This window comes from Eptesicus fuscus, chromosome 10 (assembly GCF_027574615.1).
Source record: "Eptesicus fuscus isolate TK198812 chromosome 10, DD_ASM_mEF_20220401, whole genome shotgun sequence".
Classification (NCBI taxonomy): Eukaryota; Metazoa; Chordata; class Mammalia; order Chiroptera; family Vespertilionidae; genus Eptesicus; species Eptesicus fuscus.
Window position 1 is genome coordinate 13,962,803 of NC_072482.1, and position 18,468 is coordinate 13,981,270.

General features: G+C 55.0%; 3 protein-coding genes across 4 annotated transcripts; 1 reads left to right on the top strand and 2 right to left on the bottom strand.

Annotated features, from left to right (window-relative positions):
- The first annotated feature begins 664 nt into the window (after positions 1-664).
- Positions 665-6,743, top strand: HSP90AB1 (heat shock protein 90 alpha family class B member 1). Its single transcript, XM_008153232.3, has 12 exons — positions 665-764; positions 2,139-2,288; positions 2,714-2,920; positions 3,023-3,182; positions 3,330-3,463; positions 3,590-3,898; positions 4,275-4,440; positions 4,838-5,028; positions 5,145-5,292; positions 5,427-5,695; positions 5,951-6,284; positions 6,377-6,743. The coding sequence occupies exons 2-12, from the start codon at positions 2,139-2,141 to the stop codon at positions 6,484-6,486; spliced, it is 2,178 nt and encodes a 725-aa protein (XP_008151454.1). The 5' UTR covers positions 665-764; the 3' UTR covers positions 6,487-6,743.
- Positions 6,744-6,907: 164 nt separating this feature from the next.
- SLC35B2 (solute carrier family 35 member B2) lies at positions 6,908-10,303 on the bottom strand. 2 transcript variants are annotated; one of them, XM_028127970.2, is made up of 4 exons: positions 10,235-10,303; positions 9,526-9,719; positions 9,189-9,343; positions 6,908-8,425 (listed from the first exon to the last, which is right to left on the bottom strand). In XM_028127970.2, the coding sequence occupies exons 1-4, from the start codon at positions 10,243-10,245 to the stop codon at positions 7,490-7,492; spliced, it is 1,296 nt and encodes a 431-aa protein (XP_027983771.1). In that variant the 5' UTR covers positions 10,246-10,303; the 3' UTR covers positions 6,908-7,489. The 2 variants fall into 2 exon arrangements, with proteins under 2 accessions (XP_027983771.1, XP_054577700.1); XM_054721725.1 differs by lacking the exons at positions 9,189-9,343; positions 10,235-10,303 and having other exon boundaries at positions 9,526-9,606.
- A 728-nt stretch (positions 10,304-11,031) lies between these two features.
- Positions 11,032-18,204, bottom strand: NFKBIE (NFKB inhibitor epsilon). Its single transcript, XM_028127972.2, has 6 exons — positions 17,642-18,204; positions 15,183-15,285; positions 14,247-14,469; positions 13,179-13,267; positions 12,744-13,010; positions 11,032-12,024 (listed from the first exon to the last, which is right to left on the bottom strand). The coding sequence occupies exons 1-6, from the start codon at positions 17,989-17,991 to the stop codon at positions 11,959-11,961; spliced, it is 1,098 nt and encodes a 365-aa protein (XP_027983773.1). The 5' UTR covers positions 17,992-18,204; the 3' UTR covers positions 11,032-11,958.
- Between the last annotated feature and the right edge of the window lie 264 nt (positions 18,205-18,468).

Below are 18,468 nucleotides of genomic sequence, written 5' to 3' on the forward strand. Positions count from 1 at the left end.
CTGGAAACTGCTAGAAATAACGCAGCACCGCCGCCGTTGCTCCTTCCGCCGCACGCGGACAAAGAGTCCCCCCCACCTCCCCCCTCCAAGCCCAGGCCGGTGACCAGACCCAGCCGAAGTCACGCCCCGCGGCGAAGGGCTGGCTGGCCCTCCCCCGAGCTTTCGAGCGGGCCGGGATCCGGGGGCTGCCAGTGGTTGGTCTGGAATTCCGCACGGTCCCTTACCCTCATAGGGTGTAGGAATGTGTAGGGTAGATTATAGGAGGGAGGTCGATCTTGGGAGCGAAGGTCGCAGTGATCTGCCGCCTCCCCATCCCCCCTTTTTTAAGCGTCCCACGAGGCTGGGACTCATGCGTGGAGGCGCCTGACCCACGGGTTTTTAGGGTGGTCAGAGAGATCCTGGCTTCTACGTCCACTGCTTATGTCATCTGAGCATCCCCAATTTCTCCTCCTGGTGGGGTCACGCCTGGAAGTGCGGAGATGGAGCTACACAAACGCGTGCGTCCGCTCCGGGTGCCCCGAGCGAGGCCGGCCCTCACCTCGTTGGGCCATGACGTCACGGTGGGCGGGCGGCGGCAGGTGCGGGGCTGACACGTTCTCCTTTAAGGCGGATGGATCCGCGGGCGGGTAGCTGAGTGTGCTTCGCCTTATATAGGGCGGTTGGGGGCACACAGCCCCTCTCTTGAGTCATCCCGGCACGCACGCAGTTTGCGGTTTGGGAGCCGAATACAGTCTCTCCTGTACTTGGACCTCTTGCCTTTCAAGGTACAGCCGCAGCCCGCTCCTTCAGGCTTTCCTGTGTTGAGAGCCCTTTAGGGTTGTTTTCGTTTCTTCTTCCCAAAGCCGCGGTTTAGTTGTGCCGAGCAGCCTGTCTGGGAGGTGGGGTGGAAGTGGGCCCCCGATTGCAGCTCGCTTTTTTCCCTTCTGTGTTTAGGCGGCGGGGTTTCCCCCACTCGGCGACAAGCCCTGGCCGAGGTGGGCCGCAGAGTGGGCTGGGGTTAGTGGGCAGCTGCACGTGGTGGCCGCGCCGGCCTGGGGCGCTGCCATCTTTCCCCTCCATTTCCGGACGCGGCTGCGGGCTCTGGAGGGTCCGCAGGATGGTGGTGGGTGTGCGCGCCCGGGGTGACTCAGCACACCCTGCTGGTGCCCTGGCTGCGCCGCCGCTCCTATCGGACGCGTTTCCCAAGTGCGTGAGTGTCCGCGGCTAGGGACGCTTTAGGCCTCCATTGGCCTATCCTCCTTCCAGATCTTTCCTGCAGTCCGGATGGAGGAGGGGAGGGGGCGGGCCCTGGGATATTCATGGGCTCCCACCTCCCTCCCCGCTCCCTGAGAGCTGAGATTGTTCTGGAAGCTTCTGGAGCCCAACGCCCCGCCCAGGTGCCCGGATGCTCGGGCGCGTAGGGAGGCTGCGCAGTGGCGCCCCCTCCTCGCGTGTTCCCAGGCGACGGTTGTCCATCAGTGAGGAGGGTCGGCCTGGCGGACCCAGGCCACCATCTTGGCTGTGTGTGGTTTGGCCCGGTATTTCAGTCTCGGGTGCTGAAAGGTTACGATTGAGCTTTTGCTTTATTGGTTCTTTGTCTTAATGGCCCCCCGGGCGGGCAGCCCGCCGGTATCTCGGGTTACCCTCCCCTACCCGGTGAGGTAGCACATGCCTAACGGGGGAGCAGTTTCAGACCCTTGCCGTTTAACGTAAAACTAGTGACCTTGGGTTTTTTTTTTTCTCCCCATCTGGTACCAGAAAAGCTAATAGAACTGTAGTCAGTGATTTCCACCATTAAATATGCACCTGAATTCCCTAGGATTCTTATTCGAGACACGTGAGTTGGGGCCGGTATTCTGCATTTCTAACAAGGTGCCAGGTGATGTTGAAGCTTTTGGTCCATGGACCACTCAGTAGTTTGGCCTCCAGAAACCTGACCTTGTGTTTTGTTTAGGACCAGGTCAGCTTTCTCCCGTCAGTTGGTTCCCGACTAACCTTACAGCCTGAAATCTTTGAAGAAAAGGCCCCTGAAGCGCTCGTAAATTGATAGTACCCAGCTCAAAGCAGTTTGAAGTAACTCTTCCCATGTTTTCATTGTGATTGGGGTGAACTTGAGTCTTAAATTCGGGCGGTCATGCTCCTTGTAATTCTTATTTTAGATGCCGGAGGAAGTGGTGCACCATGGAGAGGAGGAGGTGGAGACTTTTGCCTTTCAGGCAGAAATTGCTCAACTAATGTCTCTCATCATCAATACTTTCTACTCCAACAAGGAAATTTTCCTGCGGGAGTTGATCAGTAATGCTTCTGATGTGAGTGCTTGAGGCATCTTCATGGATGGTGGGGGGCGGGGTGGTATTTTGTGGGGTCTACTATGGAAGGGGATAAATCTGGCATTACAAAAACGTTTGTCTTTGCTCTATGTGGGTAGATGGGATATTGTACCCGCCTGTATATCTTTTTACTTAATCTTCACCCAGGACATGCTTATTGATATTAGAGAAAGTGGGGGGGGGGGAAACATCTATGTTTGAGAGAACATAGAATCACAACCTCTCGGTGTATGGAGCAGCACTCCAACTGAGCCACACTGGCCAGGGCTGCATGCGGTTTTTAAACCTCAAGTTACGGGGTTATCAGAATTAAGGCTATGTGGGAGTAAAAAACAGGAAAAATGGGTTGGTTTTTGCCTTGGGTGAAGAGATGGAGTTGTATAAATTATAATTTGTGTTTGCAGGCCTTGGACAAGATACGCTATGAGAGCCTGACTGACCCTTCCAAGTTGGACAGTGGTAAAGAGCTGAAAATTGACATCATCCCCAACCCCCAGGAACGTACCCTCACTCTGGTGGACACAGGCATTGGCATGACCAAAGCTGATCTCATAAATAATCTGGGAACCATTGCCAAGTCTGGTACAAAAGCATTTATGGAGGCTCTTCAGGTATGTGGTATTTCAGCTAGGCGCACGTCATTTGTATTTTTATCCACATTCTTTGGCTTGCTATTTTTTTAAAACTTTGGCTTTTTAAAAACTTTTTGGCAGGCTGGTGCAGACATCTCCATGATTGGACAATTTGGTGTTGGCTTTTATTCTGCCTACCTGGTGGCAGAGAAAGTGGTTGTGATCACAAAGCACAACGATGATGAGCAGTATGCCTGGGAGTCTTCTGCCGGGGGCTCCTTCACTGTGCGGGCTGACCATGGTAGGTTGGCTTTCCTATAAAGGTACTGGGTTAGCATTCTGGGGAAAGCGTTACTAGAGTATCCTACCTGTGAAGCAGTTACCTTTCACTACAGTTCTGCATTTAGTTTCATTTTATCTATACTCCATTGTGATGGCCTTTTTCTAGGTGAGCCCATTGGCCGGGGCACCAAAGTGATCCTCCACCTTAAAGAAGACCAGACAGAGTACTTGGAGGAGAGGCGGGTCAAAGAAGTGGTGAAGAAGCACTCGCAGTTCATAGGTTATCCCATCACTCTTTATGTGAGTACGGGCTGGAAACCCTCACATGCATGGTGCTTACTCCTTTGGAGAATTGCGTGGTGCGTGTTTTTTTTTCCCCTTTCCCTGGTGTTCTGTCCTCTAACCTATTGTCTTTGGTACTTTCAGTTGGAGAAGGAACGAGAGAAAGAAATCAGTGATGATGAAGCAGAGGAAGAGAAAGGGGAGAAAGAAGAGGAAGATAAAGATGATGAGGAGAAACCCAAGATTGAAGATGTGGGCTCAGATGAGGAGGATGATAGTGCTAAGGATAAGAAAAAGAAAACAAAGAAGATTAAGGAGAAGTATATTGATCATGAAGAACTGAACAAGACCAAGCCTATCTGGACCAGAAACCCTGATGACATCACCCAGGAGGAATATGGAGAGTTCTATAAGAGCCTTACCAATGACTGGGAAGACCACTTGGCAGTCAAGGTGAGGAAACCCTGTATGCTGGCTCAGTAGGCAGAGCAGGTAGAAGGGTGTGGCTGATACTAGACAAATGGAACTTGCCCAACTTGTTGGTAGCTGTGAACTGTGAATGTCATGGCCCAACATGAGTTTACTTGTGACACTTCTAGGGTGGAGAGATTGCATCCTTTTCAGTGACCTCTCTTTGTGTCCATGGTAGCCTTACACCTGGGTTTGGACCTGACTATTCTCTAGATTCATTTAGGATATTAGGGCTGCCCTGTGAGTATGCTCTAGTGCTTAGGAAAGATCTTTGTTCCAAACATTTTGATAGCTTGGTGTTGGGTCTAAAATTTATGCTTAACCTTGAAATGTACTGTTTGCTTGTCTCAAATTTCAGCACTTCTCTGTAGAAGGTCAGTTGGAATTCAGGGCATTGCTGTTCATCCCCCGTCGGGCTCCCTTTGACCTCTTTGAGAACAAGAAGAAGAAGAACAACATCAAACTCTATGTCCGCCGTGTGTTCATAATGGACAGCTGTGATGAGCTGATACCAGAGTATCTCAGTGAGTATCCTCTTGCCCTAATGTGGTTAGTTGGGTAAGTCCTATAAGGCCTTCAGCGTTTTCAGAGGGACTAAGTATATTTTAAAACATATTTTTATTGATTTCAGAGAGGAAGGAAGTAGGGGAGAGAGATAAAACATCAATGATGAGAATCATTGATGAGCTGTCTCCTGCACACCCCTCACTGGGGATCAAGCCCACAACCCAGGCATGTGCCCTTGACTGGAATGGAACCTGGGACCCTTCATTCAGTCCGCAGGCCCACATATCCATGGAGCCAAACTGGCTAGGCCTTACCTTAGATAATTAAGGATTCTCAAACAGCAAGTGAAGATTCAGTGAGGAAAAAATGTTATCCTGCTTTTTTTTTTGAGCTTTCGTTTCTTTGTGATTGCAGACTTTATCCGAGGTGTGGTGGACTCTGAGGACCTGCCCCTGAACATTTCCCGAGAAATGCTCCAGCAGAGTAAAATCTTGAAGGTCATTCGTAAAAATATTGTTAAGAAGTGCCTTGAGCTCTTCTCTGAGCTGGCAGAAGACAAGGAGAACTACAAGAAATTCTACGAGGCGTTCTCTAAAAACCTAAAGGTAAAGAGGCAGCAAATGCTTACATTCTTTATAATTACATGTGGGGTTTGTTTTTTCATTCACATAAAGAGTAAGGTTATCTTCAAGTAAGGTTTTTTTTCTTTCCACCCTTAAAGCTTGGAATCCACGAGGACTCAACTAATCGGCGACGCCTTTCTGAGCTTTTGCGCTATCACACCTCCCAGTCTGGAGATGAAATGACTTCTCTCTCAGAATATGTCTCTCGCATGAAGGAGACCCAGAAATCCATCTATTATATCACTGGTGCGTTGGAGCCTGGGTCTAATGAGAGCCTCCTAAGTAGAGGTGTAGGGATTGGGGGAGACATTTAGGGGAGGCCTAGGAACTGGTATGAAGTTTTTTTGGTCTTTGACTCACATTCAGTAATAACCCTACAGGTGAGAGCAAAGAGCAAGTTGCTAACTCGGCTTTTGTGGAACGAGTGCGGAAGCGGGGCTTTGAGGTAGTGTATATGACAGAGCCTATCGATGAATACTGTGTGCAGCAGCTCAAGGAGTTTGATGGGAAAAGCTTGGTCTCAGTTACCAAGGAGGGCCTGGAGCTACCTGAGGATGAAGAGGAGAAAAAGAAGATGGAGGAGAGCAAGGCCAAGTTTGAGAACCTCTGCAAACTTATGAAAGAAATCTTGGATAAGAAGGTTGAGAAGGTAAGCAATTCTGGGACTGATGTATTTTGTAATAAATGCCTTCAAGGCTGTTTTCCCTCAGAATCTTGTGTTGCTACACACTTGGTGATTTTAGGCAACCTAATTTAGTCATCTTACCTCTTGCTCTCTTAAGCAAGCAGGTTTAAGGCTGCTGTTTCCTTAAAATTTGGCAAAGATAGAGCATTTTTTTCTGATAATAAAACTTTTTTACCTTAAAATTTAATATAAACCCAAGGTTTTTGTGACTGCCCTTAGGTGACAATCTCCAATAGGCTTGTGTCTTCACCCTGCTGCATTGTGACAAGCACCTACGGCTGGACAGCTAACATGGAGCGGATCATGAAAGCCCAGGCACTTAGGGATAACTCTACAATGGGCTACATGATGGCCAAAAAGCACCTGGAGATCAACCCTGACCACCCCATTGTGGAGACTCTCCGCCAGAAGGCGGAGGCCGACAAGAATGACAAAGCTGTCAAGGACCTTGTGGTGTTGCTGTTTGAAACTGCACTGCTCTCTTCTGGCTTCTCACTTGAGGATCCCCAGACCCACTCCAACCGCATCTACCGCATGATCAAGCTAGGCCTAGGTGAGTACCCTTGTTGGGAACTGCTTATATGGACAGATTTGACTTGGATGCTACTTGGTTCAAATCTCTTGTGACATTCTTTCCCACTTTAGGCATTGATGAAGATGAAGTGACAGCTGAAGAACCCAGTGCTGCTGTTCCTGATGAGATCCCCCCACTTGAGGGCGATGAGGATGCCTCTCGCATGGAAGAAGTAGACTAGGAGTTTCTACCTGCAGACCTTGCGTCCTCTGTGTAGTCATGGCTCCCCCAGCAGCCCTGCGTGGCCCTAGCCCACCTGGTTTCCTCTGACGTTTAGTGGCTTTTTCCCTCTCCTGTCTTTTCCTCAGGCAGGTTACAATGGCCTCAAGCCCTCTCTTCTCTTATTTGACATAGTTTTGGATGTGTTATGTATTGTGGTTTTTTTTATTTTGTTCTGAAATTAAAGTATGCAAAATAAAGAAGATGCCGTTTTATACAGTTTTGCTCCTTTTGAGTTCCCTTAGCTGCTCTATCCCTCCCTTGCCATCAGAAGTACCGGTTATGTGATAAATCGTAGTACATCAATGTTACTGAGGACCATCTTGAAGTCGCACAACACTGAAGAGAACTACCATGTTAACGCCATCCACCAAAATATAGGACCAAGTCCATTGCAGCAGTTTAATAAAAATAAAATTATGAGAGCAGAAAGTTACATTTTCCAAGTACCAAAACCTGCAACTGGCTCGGAGCAGAGCCATGGGATCCAGGAGCAGAGGGTGGTGGTGCGGGCAGGGCTCTCCCCTCCCCTAGCACAGCACCACCTTCACTTACCCTAGGAAAGCAGCACTCTGCTTACAATCACCAGAGTTAAGAAATGCAGGTGTCTGGGAGGGAGTCTGTAAAGGGGTATTCAGGGGAGGGGACAAGCACTGGTGAGGTTGGTGGCAGAGCTAACCTGGCAAGACTTCAGGGGGTTTCTGGAAGATACCTCCACCTTCCGCCCCTCTCCAAACAACTGCCTACCCTGGGGCTCAAGAGTCCTAGAGGACTGGTGACTTAAGGCAAAAGGGAAGGTGGCCGCCTGGCCTCCCTACCCCTAACGCAGAGCTGGTTTGTGATACTGAGGAAAGCTTGCATTTTGCCTTGAGCCAGCCACCTGTGAGAAGCTACACACTAGGAGAGGAAAACGGTATGGTAAGGTATGGTGAAAGGATCTTCCTTCACTTGGCCAGTTTGGTCCCTCAAACCTGCACAGGGGACTCAATGGGCACAGCCTTCTTTCCCCGTTGCTTTAAGCGGCCCCGGGCATAGACTCTGAGCAGGAGGGCAGCAAAGACCACAGCCACCCCCAGCCCCCCCACCACAGTGATGGTGTGGCCATAGAGGAGGCAGGAGAGGAGAATGGCAAAGGCCTGGCGGAGGGTCATGATGATGGTGAAGACTGCGGCTCCAAACTGTCCAATGGTGTAGAAGATGAAGAGCTGGCCGCATGCGGAGCACACTGAGAGCAGCAGGGCGTGTGCAGCAAACTCACTGTGTCTCCCCATGAAGCGGGTCCCCTCCAGGAGGGCCCCCTGCTCTAGCAGGGAGCCCACTGTGAAGAGGCAGGAGAAGAAGTTGACCCCAAGCATCATCTGCACTGATGACATCTTATAGGCAAATAGGGCATCCTGCCAGTTTGAGGTGAAGCTGTCAAAGGCAATGTAGCCTCCCAAAAGGATCACGCCCGAGAGTGTGGTAGCCTGTGAACTTCGGGGCTCTGGTCCGCTGGACAGCAGAAACATGCTGACCCCAATGGAGATGAGGCCTGCTGTCAGGTATTCCCAATGTTCGTAGCTGCGCCGAGACACCAACTTTCCCATTAGCATGACAGGGATCACCTTAGAGGCCTTGGCCAGCACCTGAGTGGGGAAGCTGACGAACTTGAGAGCTTCATACTGACACCAGCTGCTGAGCACATTCGACAGGCTGGCAAAGGAGTACTGGTACATGGGCGCCCCATGTCGGGGCTGTTTGCAGAAGAGGCAGTAGAGGCCAGCCACAATAAATGCCAGCACTCGGTTCATTAGCACCAGAAACTGAGAGTCTGTGAAGCGCTCACCTGCCCACGTGGCGGTGGCCCCATAGCTGCGGGTCATCACTCTTTCCTGCAGCACTCCCCAAGTCAGGTAAGACACCTGGATGGGGGAGGGTGGAGATAAAACAGACAAAATAAGGAAAAGGTTGGCGGAGAAGAATTTCATCAACCTCCCTCTTCCTCGGAAGGCTGTTTAAAGCAGCGGTCGCCAACCTTTCGGACCTCACGGACCACCAGTTGGCGACCGCTAGTTTAAAGGACAGCGTACATAATCTGGTTCCTCTGTGAAGTTTCCCTTTCCCTGTCAAGCCTGGATTTATCTTGTAGGGAATCAAGTGTATGTGAAACACAACAAATGCTTTAGAACTGCCCAGACCCTGTCTGTCCCCACAGTAGGGTTTGTTAGGGCTGACTCCATCCCAAATATTTACCATTTCCAACCAATTCAGGCAGGCAAGAATGGACATCTATCAGTTTAACATGTTACAGGAGGTGGAACTAGCAGTGTCCCTCAAAAATGCCATGAGGTCAGTATCTTGGCACCCCTTCTCAGATGCGGTGTGGGAGAAGGCTGAATGGCTTCCCCCCAAACTTTCATCAGTGGGTTTACAGTACAGTATATGAAACACATCACTGCAGAGGCAAGTGTAATAATAGGACAGTAGAAATCACGGGGGCGGGGGGGGGGCATTTTCTCCAATCACTTCTAAGAAGATGGTGGTACAGTGTGCCCCTAGGAGGGGGACACACAACCAACTACATCACTGTTGGGACTGGAAGGGTGAGAACTTTGGTTCCAGAGACCCTGCCCACCGTGACCCAACGCAGGAAGAGAAGCAGAGCCTGCCCGCCTGCCTACCTACCTGGAGTCCCACCGCACAGAAGAGCAGCTTCAGGGCCTGCCACGTAGGAGTGGTCTCTGCCGGCTCTGTCCGGGGAGCCAGGGGAACCTCATCGGAGGCCTTGGGCTCATTGCCAAATACACACACTTTCACCAGAGGGAAGCAGAGACCCCTGCCTGAAGAAGGCACACACAGTCAAGCCCCGGTCTTCTCCAGAGCAGCCAGTCTGCCCTGCTGCTGTCCGCCCCCCTCCCTCCCTCCCTCCCTCCCTCCCTCTCCAAGCCACATCCCTGCTTAGACAGCTGGCCAACACTTTTAATGTGGACCGAGCACACTTCCCCACCCTTGGCCCACACACCTGTCTCAAGGTAGTTCTTCCGCCTGAAGTACCGCACCAGCAGGTAGCCAGGTAGCATGAAGCTGGCATAGCCAGCCGCATTCACCAAAAAGCGGAAGAACCATTGCTGGGTCCATGACTCCGGAGGGGCTTCGGGCGTCTCCCCACCTGCCCCCAGGGAGGGGATGGCAACCAGCACCACCACTGCCCACCACCTGCGGGGGCAGCGGACATAAGGATTAGGGAGCAGTTAGTTCATCACCCACTGGTGATGAGGGGACCACACTGGAGAAGGGCCCGGAGTCATCTCCCCGCCCCCCGCCGCTGCAGCCCAGCCGGGACAAAGAGCCTCTCTCTCCTTGGGGGGCCGGCGCCGTCCAGGCAGGGCTCCCTCCCTCCCCGGGGACGGACCCGCCCCTGCGGGCACACAGGTTCCTTCTGTTTCCCTCCAGCGGTCGCCAGCTGCTCCGGCCGGCGGCGGCGCCCCCTCCTTACACCCCGCCCTCCAGGTTTCCGGAGCGCCGGGGTTCCCCAACTCCTCCGCCTGACGCTCCCTAACTCCCCCAAAGAGCCTAAGCCCCCGCCACGCCCCCGCCGGCCTAGCGGGCTCCGCGGAGCGTTCGGCGAGCCCACCGCCCCGGCAGCTGGGAACCACCCCGGCCCACCCGGCCGAGCAGCGGTCACGTGGCCCGGCTCCGTCACGTGGCCTTGCCGCCCCCTAGACCCCCACCTGGCAACCATGGTCCGCGCCGCGTGGGGCGGAGGGGGGCCGGGGAATGCGAAGCCCCGGGCCGCGCGCTCCCTCCGCTCCCGCCGTCGCCTCCCGAAGCTGCCAGCGAGCCAGCGGCCAGCGGAAGTGCCGCGATCTTCCCGCCTCCCTCTGCCCGCGGCCGCCCCCCGCCCCCCGCCCCGACCACGCAGCGCCCCGGGCTGCCGCGGGCCACAGCGCCCCCGCGCGGTCCGGAGGGAGACGGACTCGACGCCTGGGTGTTTGCTGCCCTGCGCGAAGGTGGAGGGGGGGGGGGGGGGGAGTCGGAGGCCCAGGCCTCCCCCTGCTTCGTCATCGCCCCTAGGCCTCCCCACCAGCGCGGGAGGCAATGCCGTCTTAGGGGCGGGACAGGGAGGTTCTGACCCGAGCACTTCCCCTTGTGTTACCGTTTTCCGACAGGAAGATGTCTTTTTTGGATGGGCCAGCAGTTCTGTCCTTCAAGGCTCTGCCTGACCCGGCCCCAGTCCGCCTCGCCCACTCACCCTTCCCGGGTAGAGCCGCGCTGGCCGGCTCTCAGTTCCCCTCCTTCGCCTCTCCCCCCATCCCTTTACTCATCCTTACGTCTGGGTTGAGAGGACACTCAGGGGCCTCCCCTGACCGCCCAAAGTATGGCCCTCTACCCACTCCATTGTTCTCCTTCCCAGGGCTTGTTTCCTTCATAGCATCCATTGTAACTTGTGATTACATATTACATGGAAATACACACCTACGACGGTAATGGCTGCCCCACTCACTAGACTATATGCTCCAAGTGGCCAGAGACTGTGTTGATTTATTCCCATCGTCTTCACCCCAGCAAAGGCCTGACCTAACAGGCCCCGCAAACGTGTGTGGAATAGGAGGAAGGAAAAAACACAACCCATAAAAAGCCACCGCTCCCTTGTGTCTGCCTCCCAAGGCCAGCCCTTCTCCCCACAACCTCCAGGGCAGTGGTGAGGCCCTTATTTCTCTCTCCTTCTCTCTCTCTTCCTCCACCCTCCACATTTCCACAGAAAGGGCTGGGATCTGTGCTGGACAGAGGCCTGAGGACTGTCAGCCCTCCCACCCTACCCAGCAAGGTCCTCTCCTGCTCAGGTGATCATCTCCTCTCTGCCTGCCTCCACCACAAGGTCACAGGGCAGGCCCGTGTAAAAATCCCCAGTGCACACAGACATGCATTCGCACAAAACAACTTGGAGGGGGGGAGGGACTTTTTTAAAGTCTCTGCCGTTTTAGTGTCATGTTATTGAAACTTCCCCTTCCCCAAGGCTCAGTCCGGGGCCTTCTGTGTCAAGTCTTTAAACAACAGTTCTCAATAGCAGTGAGATGGGAGTTCTGCGTGCTCTGCTCGCTCATATTTCAGTGTCTCTCCTCACTCGGGAGAGTCCTTGTTTTCCTAGGGTGACCCGGCGTGGGTGGGAACAAGAGCTCCTGCCATCTTCCAGAGAGGCTTCACCCAGGACGCCTGGGGCTTTGGGGTGGGAGGGGTCTTCCCAGAATCTCCGTCCACCTGGGAAGCTCTTCTTTCCGGATGGACGGGCTGGCCCTCACTTGTGATCCCTCCTCTCAGCTCAGGACTGTGCTGGCCCAGCGGTCCCCAGGACTCCGGAAGGGCGCATTGCCTGGGCCCAAACTGTAGCAACCATGGCTCCAGCTTCCAGAAGGGAAGATGGGAAGCCTCCAGGGCCCCAGACCCTGCCCTGGCTTCAGTCGGCACACATCAGTGGCTTTCCAGAGATCTTTAGGTCATCGAAGGGCAAAAGAGCAAAGGGCTGAGAAAGAGAATGGAGAGAAGCAAGATCAGGGTCCGGGGGGGAAAAGGCAGTGGTGGGGAAAGGGAGCCGGGGAGACCTATCGGGCCATTTTCTCCCCATCAACTGACTCTTGGACAGGAGGGAACAAATCTTCCTACTAATCTCCCAAATGGGAATCCCTCTGGGCTAGCAAGAGTCCCAAGGCCTTAGGCAAGCCCTCCCTCTCTAAGAAAATCCCTGACGATCACAGATAAGAAGGACCAAGGAGGTGATCCAGCCTGTGGGTCTAGTTTCTGGGGGGTTGGGGTGGGGGAAGGGTACTCAAAATATTTTGAATATTTTTTTTACATTGAGCACTTAAAAATGGAGACTATACAGAAAATCTAGGTTTCATCTCTCTTAAAACATTCCCAAGACCTGGAAATACTGGACCATATTCCTCCTCCGCACCTCTCTCCTGAAGCTGAATGGAGTGCCCCTCGGACAGAGACTCTCTGGTCTCCCACAGGCCCCGCCACCCACTGCACTACTCTGGCCTGCTTCCCCGTTCGCCGTAGTCCAAGCGTGGGCTGAGAGAGGGGCAGAAGCTTGCCCAAGATCCCACGGTTGGTGAGTGGCAGAATGGTGGATTGCCCCCCCAGGATCCTAACTCCTTGGCTATTTCAGCCATTACAGCTCCTATCTCTGCTAAGGGTGTGCGAAGGACTGGAGAGCAAAGCTGAGTGTGTGCCTCTTACATCCTCAGCCAGGTCCTGGGGCATCACATCCTCAGCCAGGTCCTGGGGCGTCTCGTCCTCCACGTTCCTCAGCAGAGAGTCGGCACCTGCTTCTCGCAGAGTGGACGAGATGCTCTTGAGACCCCGGCCTGCAGCAAGGTGCAGGGGTGTGCACCCATTGAGCATACGGGCGTCTACCCGGGCCCCAGCCTGGAGCAGGAACTGTACCAGGCTCCGCTCTTGAGTCTCCACAGCCAGGTGCAGCGCTGTCTTCCCACTCGTGCCCTCCTGGAGGAAAAGAAGGGTGTCTTCCAAGGCCCTCAAGAGGAAGCGTGCTGGGTCCAGGCCCCGGATAAGGTGTGTGCCACCGCTTCGGAGCCTGGGAGTGGACCCGAGGGCTAGACCAGGTGGCGGGGCAGACACTGGGCCAGGCAGCACCCTGATTGGCCACCTCACCTGCACATCAATGTCAGCTCCATTTTCAAGAAGCAGTTCCATGAGTGGCTGGTTCCTCTGCAGAGTGGCGATGTGGAGACAGGCCAGGCCTAGGATGGAGTGAATGCGGAGGCTGCTAATCTGCATCCACCAACTCTCTCTCTCCCACTCTTCAGGGACCTCCCTACCCCTCGGCCCCAAGGGACCCACTGCCCACTCAATACCTCTGATCACAGGGCTGTTAAAACCCAAACCCAAAAACCCCCTCAAAAGTCTGAGGGGAAAGGAACGTAAAGTTTCCATCTTTTCAGAGTCATGTTATTGAAACTTTCATGCTTCAGGGGTCAGGTTGCTGAGTGACACCCCCATACAGGCACCCGCCCCTAACATCCCCCCTCCCGCATTCTCTCTAACTAACTCTGCCGGCTTTGAAACCCTGGCCACAGCCACCTTCTTCAGAGGTCTCTGGGATCCTCATGCCCCAGCCCCTCCCCAGGGCCACTTCCTCCCATGCGTTTCCCTACCTTTTTGCTGCCTACTTTCTGGCTTGGGTTCTCCTCTGCTTACAGAACTAGATTCAGATCCACAAGTCTGCTCAAAGGTCCCTGCTCCACGAGGCTTTCCCTGACCACTATTCAATCACACAGCCCCACCTCCCACATTCCAGTTCTTCTCACTCTGTGCCACTTTCCTGAGGCACTTACTGCCTTTTAACCTACTAGAGAACCCACTTCTTATATTTCTTGTCTATCACAATCGTTCTATTTGGTTCACAGATGCAGTCCCAGCTCCTGGAATAGTGTCTGGCACATAGAGGCCCTCGGTACATTTTGTTGAATGAATGAATGATCTCTGTTAAACTGAATACCTTGAAGGCAAGATTTAGCTCTCTGTTTAGCACACAGCAGGTTCTAAGTAAATTCTAAATCAAATTCATTCATTCAGCAAAGAGGTACCGAGTATCTATGTACTTAGAACTGGAGGTGCATCAATGGACAAGCTGTGGTATGACCCCCCGCTCCTTCCCTGAGAGTGGGGTCCTGGTCTCTTGTCCCCTTCTCCACCTGTGTACCCTGCGGCTGCCTGTACCTTGCCAATTTTGCAGCTGGAGGTCCAGAGGGTGAGGTGGTCCTCTGCCTGGCTCTGGCTGTCCTTCCAGCAGGCAGCGGGCACAGGTCAGGTGCTGGCGCTGGCAGGCCACATGCAGGGCGGTGTCACCGTGTCGGTCTTGTAGCATGCGGCTGGCCCCTTTCAGCACTAGGGCCTTGACTGTACCCGGCTGGTCCAGGTGGACAGCCAGGTGGAGTGCTGTCTGTAGGCACAAACAGAGGGTCACAGGGCCACTGCAGCATGCTCCCACCTCTGGGGACATGCTCAGGTGGGCACAGGAGTTGACAACTGCCAGCACCTTCCTTGAGGGCAGCTTATAGAGGCTATGGCCCTGCTCTTCCAAGGCCACATTACCAAGCCCTTCCCTCTGTCGCCCCCCACCAAGCCCTTGGGACTCCAATCCTGGAGGCAGGGTGAGGGAAGTGGCCCCCTGCTCTTCTTGTAGGTCCCCTTAGCCCCTGGAGGAAGCACAGATGGAGTCAGGGTTTACCTTCTCACCCTCTAGGGAAACCTCTGTTATCCCCAAGGGCTAGGTGACAGGGAGGGGCCGGGGAGAAGACAGAGGCACCAGGCAGGCTCCACCACCGGGCACACTCCTCTTTAAGGCTCCATGCAGATGCCACCTCTGCATTAACCCCTCCCTGGCTGCTCCCCACACACAGTGGATCCCGCTGTGTAATTGCATCACAGCTCTTGTCACCATGCTGTGTGATTGTGTTGACATGAGTCCCTAGTCCAGGCTCAAGCACCTTGTGGGCAGAGGCTGTGTCTTACTCATGTCTGTACCCTCGGCTTCTAGCTCAGTGTCTGCATATGGTTTCCTGAGGAAGCAGCCTAAGGTCACTCGTGTGGCTGCTCGGGATGGCTGCCAGGGCAGACATGGGTATCTGGACACAGCCTACCCTTTCCACCCACCTGGTAAAGGTTGTTCTGAATGTCCAGGACCTCCTGGGGCAGCAAATCCAGGCAACAGAGCAGCACAGCGCGGGCCTCGTGAATCACCGCCAGGTGGACCAGCCTGGAGGGCAGGGCAGGGGTTAGTGTCAGGACCCAGGTCAGAGAGAGTGGGCTGGGGTCCTGGGGTTAGAAGGAACACATCTCTAAGAAGCCACCCATCGGGTAGGTGCAGGAAGTAAGAATTTGGGCCAGGAAGTGAGGGTTGGTGTGGGAAACCAGATTCCTGGGGGCGGAGGCGCCAAGTTCCCATCTCTGGCCTTCAAGAAGGGCCTTGGCTCAGTGGGCGTGTGGGCAGGGTGCTGACGGGCCAAGGAGCTTCCTGTCCCACACCCCACTCCCCTCTGGCCCCAGGGCCCCACCAGACCAGCTGCAGCTCCAAAGCCAAACTGAAAGCTGCTGGGGTCGTGCAGAGGTGGTTTCCAGGGCTGAGCTCCCCACATACCCCCAGCCCAATAGGGAGTACAGAGACGGCAGGTGTGGGGTCACCTCCCCCCACCCAAACTCAATGTTGCACATGCCAAGGGAGAGAAAACAGAAGCTCTTGAATGAGGAGCAAGGAGTGCAACATCCTGTCCTGCTGCCCCCAACAGGGGAGTGAGTCTAGAGGGTCCCTCTTCAGCCAGCCAGACTGGCCGGGTCTGGCCAGAGCCCTCCACTCTGTGTGCACCTCCAAGGCGAGGTCTGTGCAATGCAGAAAGTATGTGTTTGTTGGGGGACAAAGAGCCTTAACCTAGGGGTGGGAGGACAGCTGGGAGGGGAAGTTCCAGTCCTGGGGTTTCCCCACATCAGGTGGGGAAAATGAAAGCCAGAGCTGGAGGGTCTCAGCCCGGACAGCTGCCTTGGGACGCTAGTGACTGGGGGTAACTTGGCTACAAGGCCTGTCTGGGCTGGGGAGGGGGCTGCTCGGGCAGGAGCGGGGAAGGCTCGGCTGCGGCAGGCAGCAGGAGAGAGTGACGAGGGAGGGAGGAACCGCTCTGGAAATCCCCTCGGCCAGGACCAGCTCTCTGGGTCACATTCCTGCAGCCACCTCCCTCTCTCCCTCAGTCTCCCCTCCTCCCACTTCCTCTTGCCACTTCCATCTGTCCCACACCCCAGACACTTCCGAGGGAAGAGGCTCCTTTGGGGAGTCTTGCCACCTCCCCCTGCCCATTCTAGACACACCTGTCTCCAACCAGAGGAGGTAAAGGCTGGGCTGAGAGGCTAACAAAGGAGGGCAACACCAGAAGTCCCCACGCCCTGGGTCAAAGGTCAGCCACAGGTATTCCACTTGGAGCCCCCACTCCCTGGGTCAAAGGTCAGCCATAGGTATTTCACCTGAAGCTCCCAAAATCTTGGCTCTGGGCCTGAGGGCTGATGATTTGGGCACAGAATACACAAAGTACAAAAGGCCTGGGGTCACGCCTCTCCTGCCCACTGGGTCTCTTTGTCAAAGGTCACCTAGCATTATGACCCTTGCATTTCCAAAAAGCAGATAAGGACAGACACTTCCTGCTCCTTCTACATCCTTCCTTCCCGGTTCAACATCCCTGATCTGGGACCCCAGCTCCTGCCACTCTGTTTCTAACCCCCAAATTCCAGCCACCCCCTCTCCTAACAGTGTTTTTTCTTCCTGAGGGGCAAATCTTCAGCTGGCCTGACCTTTTGCACTACTGCCTCCTCCTTCAACTGCTTCCTACCCAGTCCCACCGAGACCCACCTGGGCCTGGGGAGAAATGGGCAGGCAAGGGGGTCAGACAAGACAGTGCGGAGGACTGGGGGGACTCGGGAGATAGAAGGTGCCGGTAAGGCTGACTCCAACCCTCACTTCCCCTTTCTCAGCAGAGGAGGAAGTAAGCTGCAGCAGCCAGCCGCCTGTCAGTCTGCTGGGGCAAGAGTGCCCCAACCTGGCTCACCCCCTCCTCCTCAGGGCCAGCGTTAGCTCTGTACCCTGGCCATACTCCCACCCCTAGCTTCCTGGCCTCCATTGGTAACCTGTAACTGGCATCTCTTGTTCCTTGAGACAGGGCATTCTGAGGTCAGGGGCTGGGAATTCCAGATATTGCGCAAGCAAGGATGCCCTCTCCCCCAGCAAGAAAAAAAAAAAAAAAAAAAAAAAACCTGGACTGGTCAGGGAAATTTTCTCTTCCTAGCGGTGGGTTACTGGTAGGTTTCCAAGATTCCAGGTGCCTGGTAAGGGCCCTGCCAGCTCTGCCCACCTCCAAATGGGAGGGCAGAGAGATGATTCCCGGTCCTCTGATCTGGGCCTGGCTGGAGCTCAAAAGTGAGCTGAGAGTTAAGTTTGGAGTTTGGAAGAGAGAGTGGAGAATGCCACTTCCAGGTCAGGTGCCTGGAGGGAGCATTACAGAGGGGGTGCTCCTGGGGAGGCCCCGAGTTAGCGTCGGGAAGGAGTGCGGTCCCAGCCTCGCCCCCATACTCACGTGTCTCCGTCCTCAGAGATGTAAGTGAGCGCTTCCAGCTGCTGAGGACTCAGCGGCGAGCCTGGGGGTGGGTTTTCGGTCTCGGAGCACCCGCAAAAGGTCCAAGGTTCGGTGAGCGACGAGGAGCCATAGGTGGAGTCAGCCCTCTCCCCATCGGTGTCTTCCTTCTCCTGGGGCTCTTTGGGGGTTCCCGGAGGATGGGTCCAGGGCTGGGGGCCTGTGCCGCCCGGGGGCCGGGAGGCTGAGGCCGGGGTGGTGTCGGGCAGGGAGCGCAGAGAGCGCAGAGACTCGATGCCCGAATCACACTGGCTCTCATCCGACTCGTCCGTCCCCTTGCGCGCCTCCGACATGCCCGCGGCGCCGGCCCGCGGGGGCCCAGTCCCAGCAGGATCTGGCTGCGGGCTCCGCCGCACCGCCTTTCCGGGTTGCAGGTCCGTCTTGCGGAACGGGCTCCCGGCCTGAAGTGGCCGCCTTCCCGGGCTGCTGGGGTCCGAGGAGTCGGCGAGAAGGGTGGGAGAGGCTCGGAGCTCCGGTGGGGTCCGCCGCAGAGGTTACTCAGGGAAGCCGGGATGCCCAGTCTGACGCGCTCTCTCGACCCGCCCCTCAGGCCCCGCCCCCGACAGGCGCTTCCGGACACAGGCCCCGCCCTCCGGAATCCCCCTTACCCCGCCCTCTGCGTTGGCTCGGAGTCCCGGGTTACCCGGTCCTGACTCACTGGTGTGTTAATTCACCCATTCATCATCCTTCCTTCCATCCATCCATCCATCCATCCATCCATCCATCCATCCATCCATCCAATCACCCCTCCGTCCATTCATTCATTCACT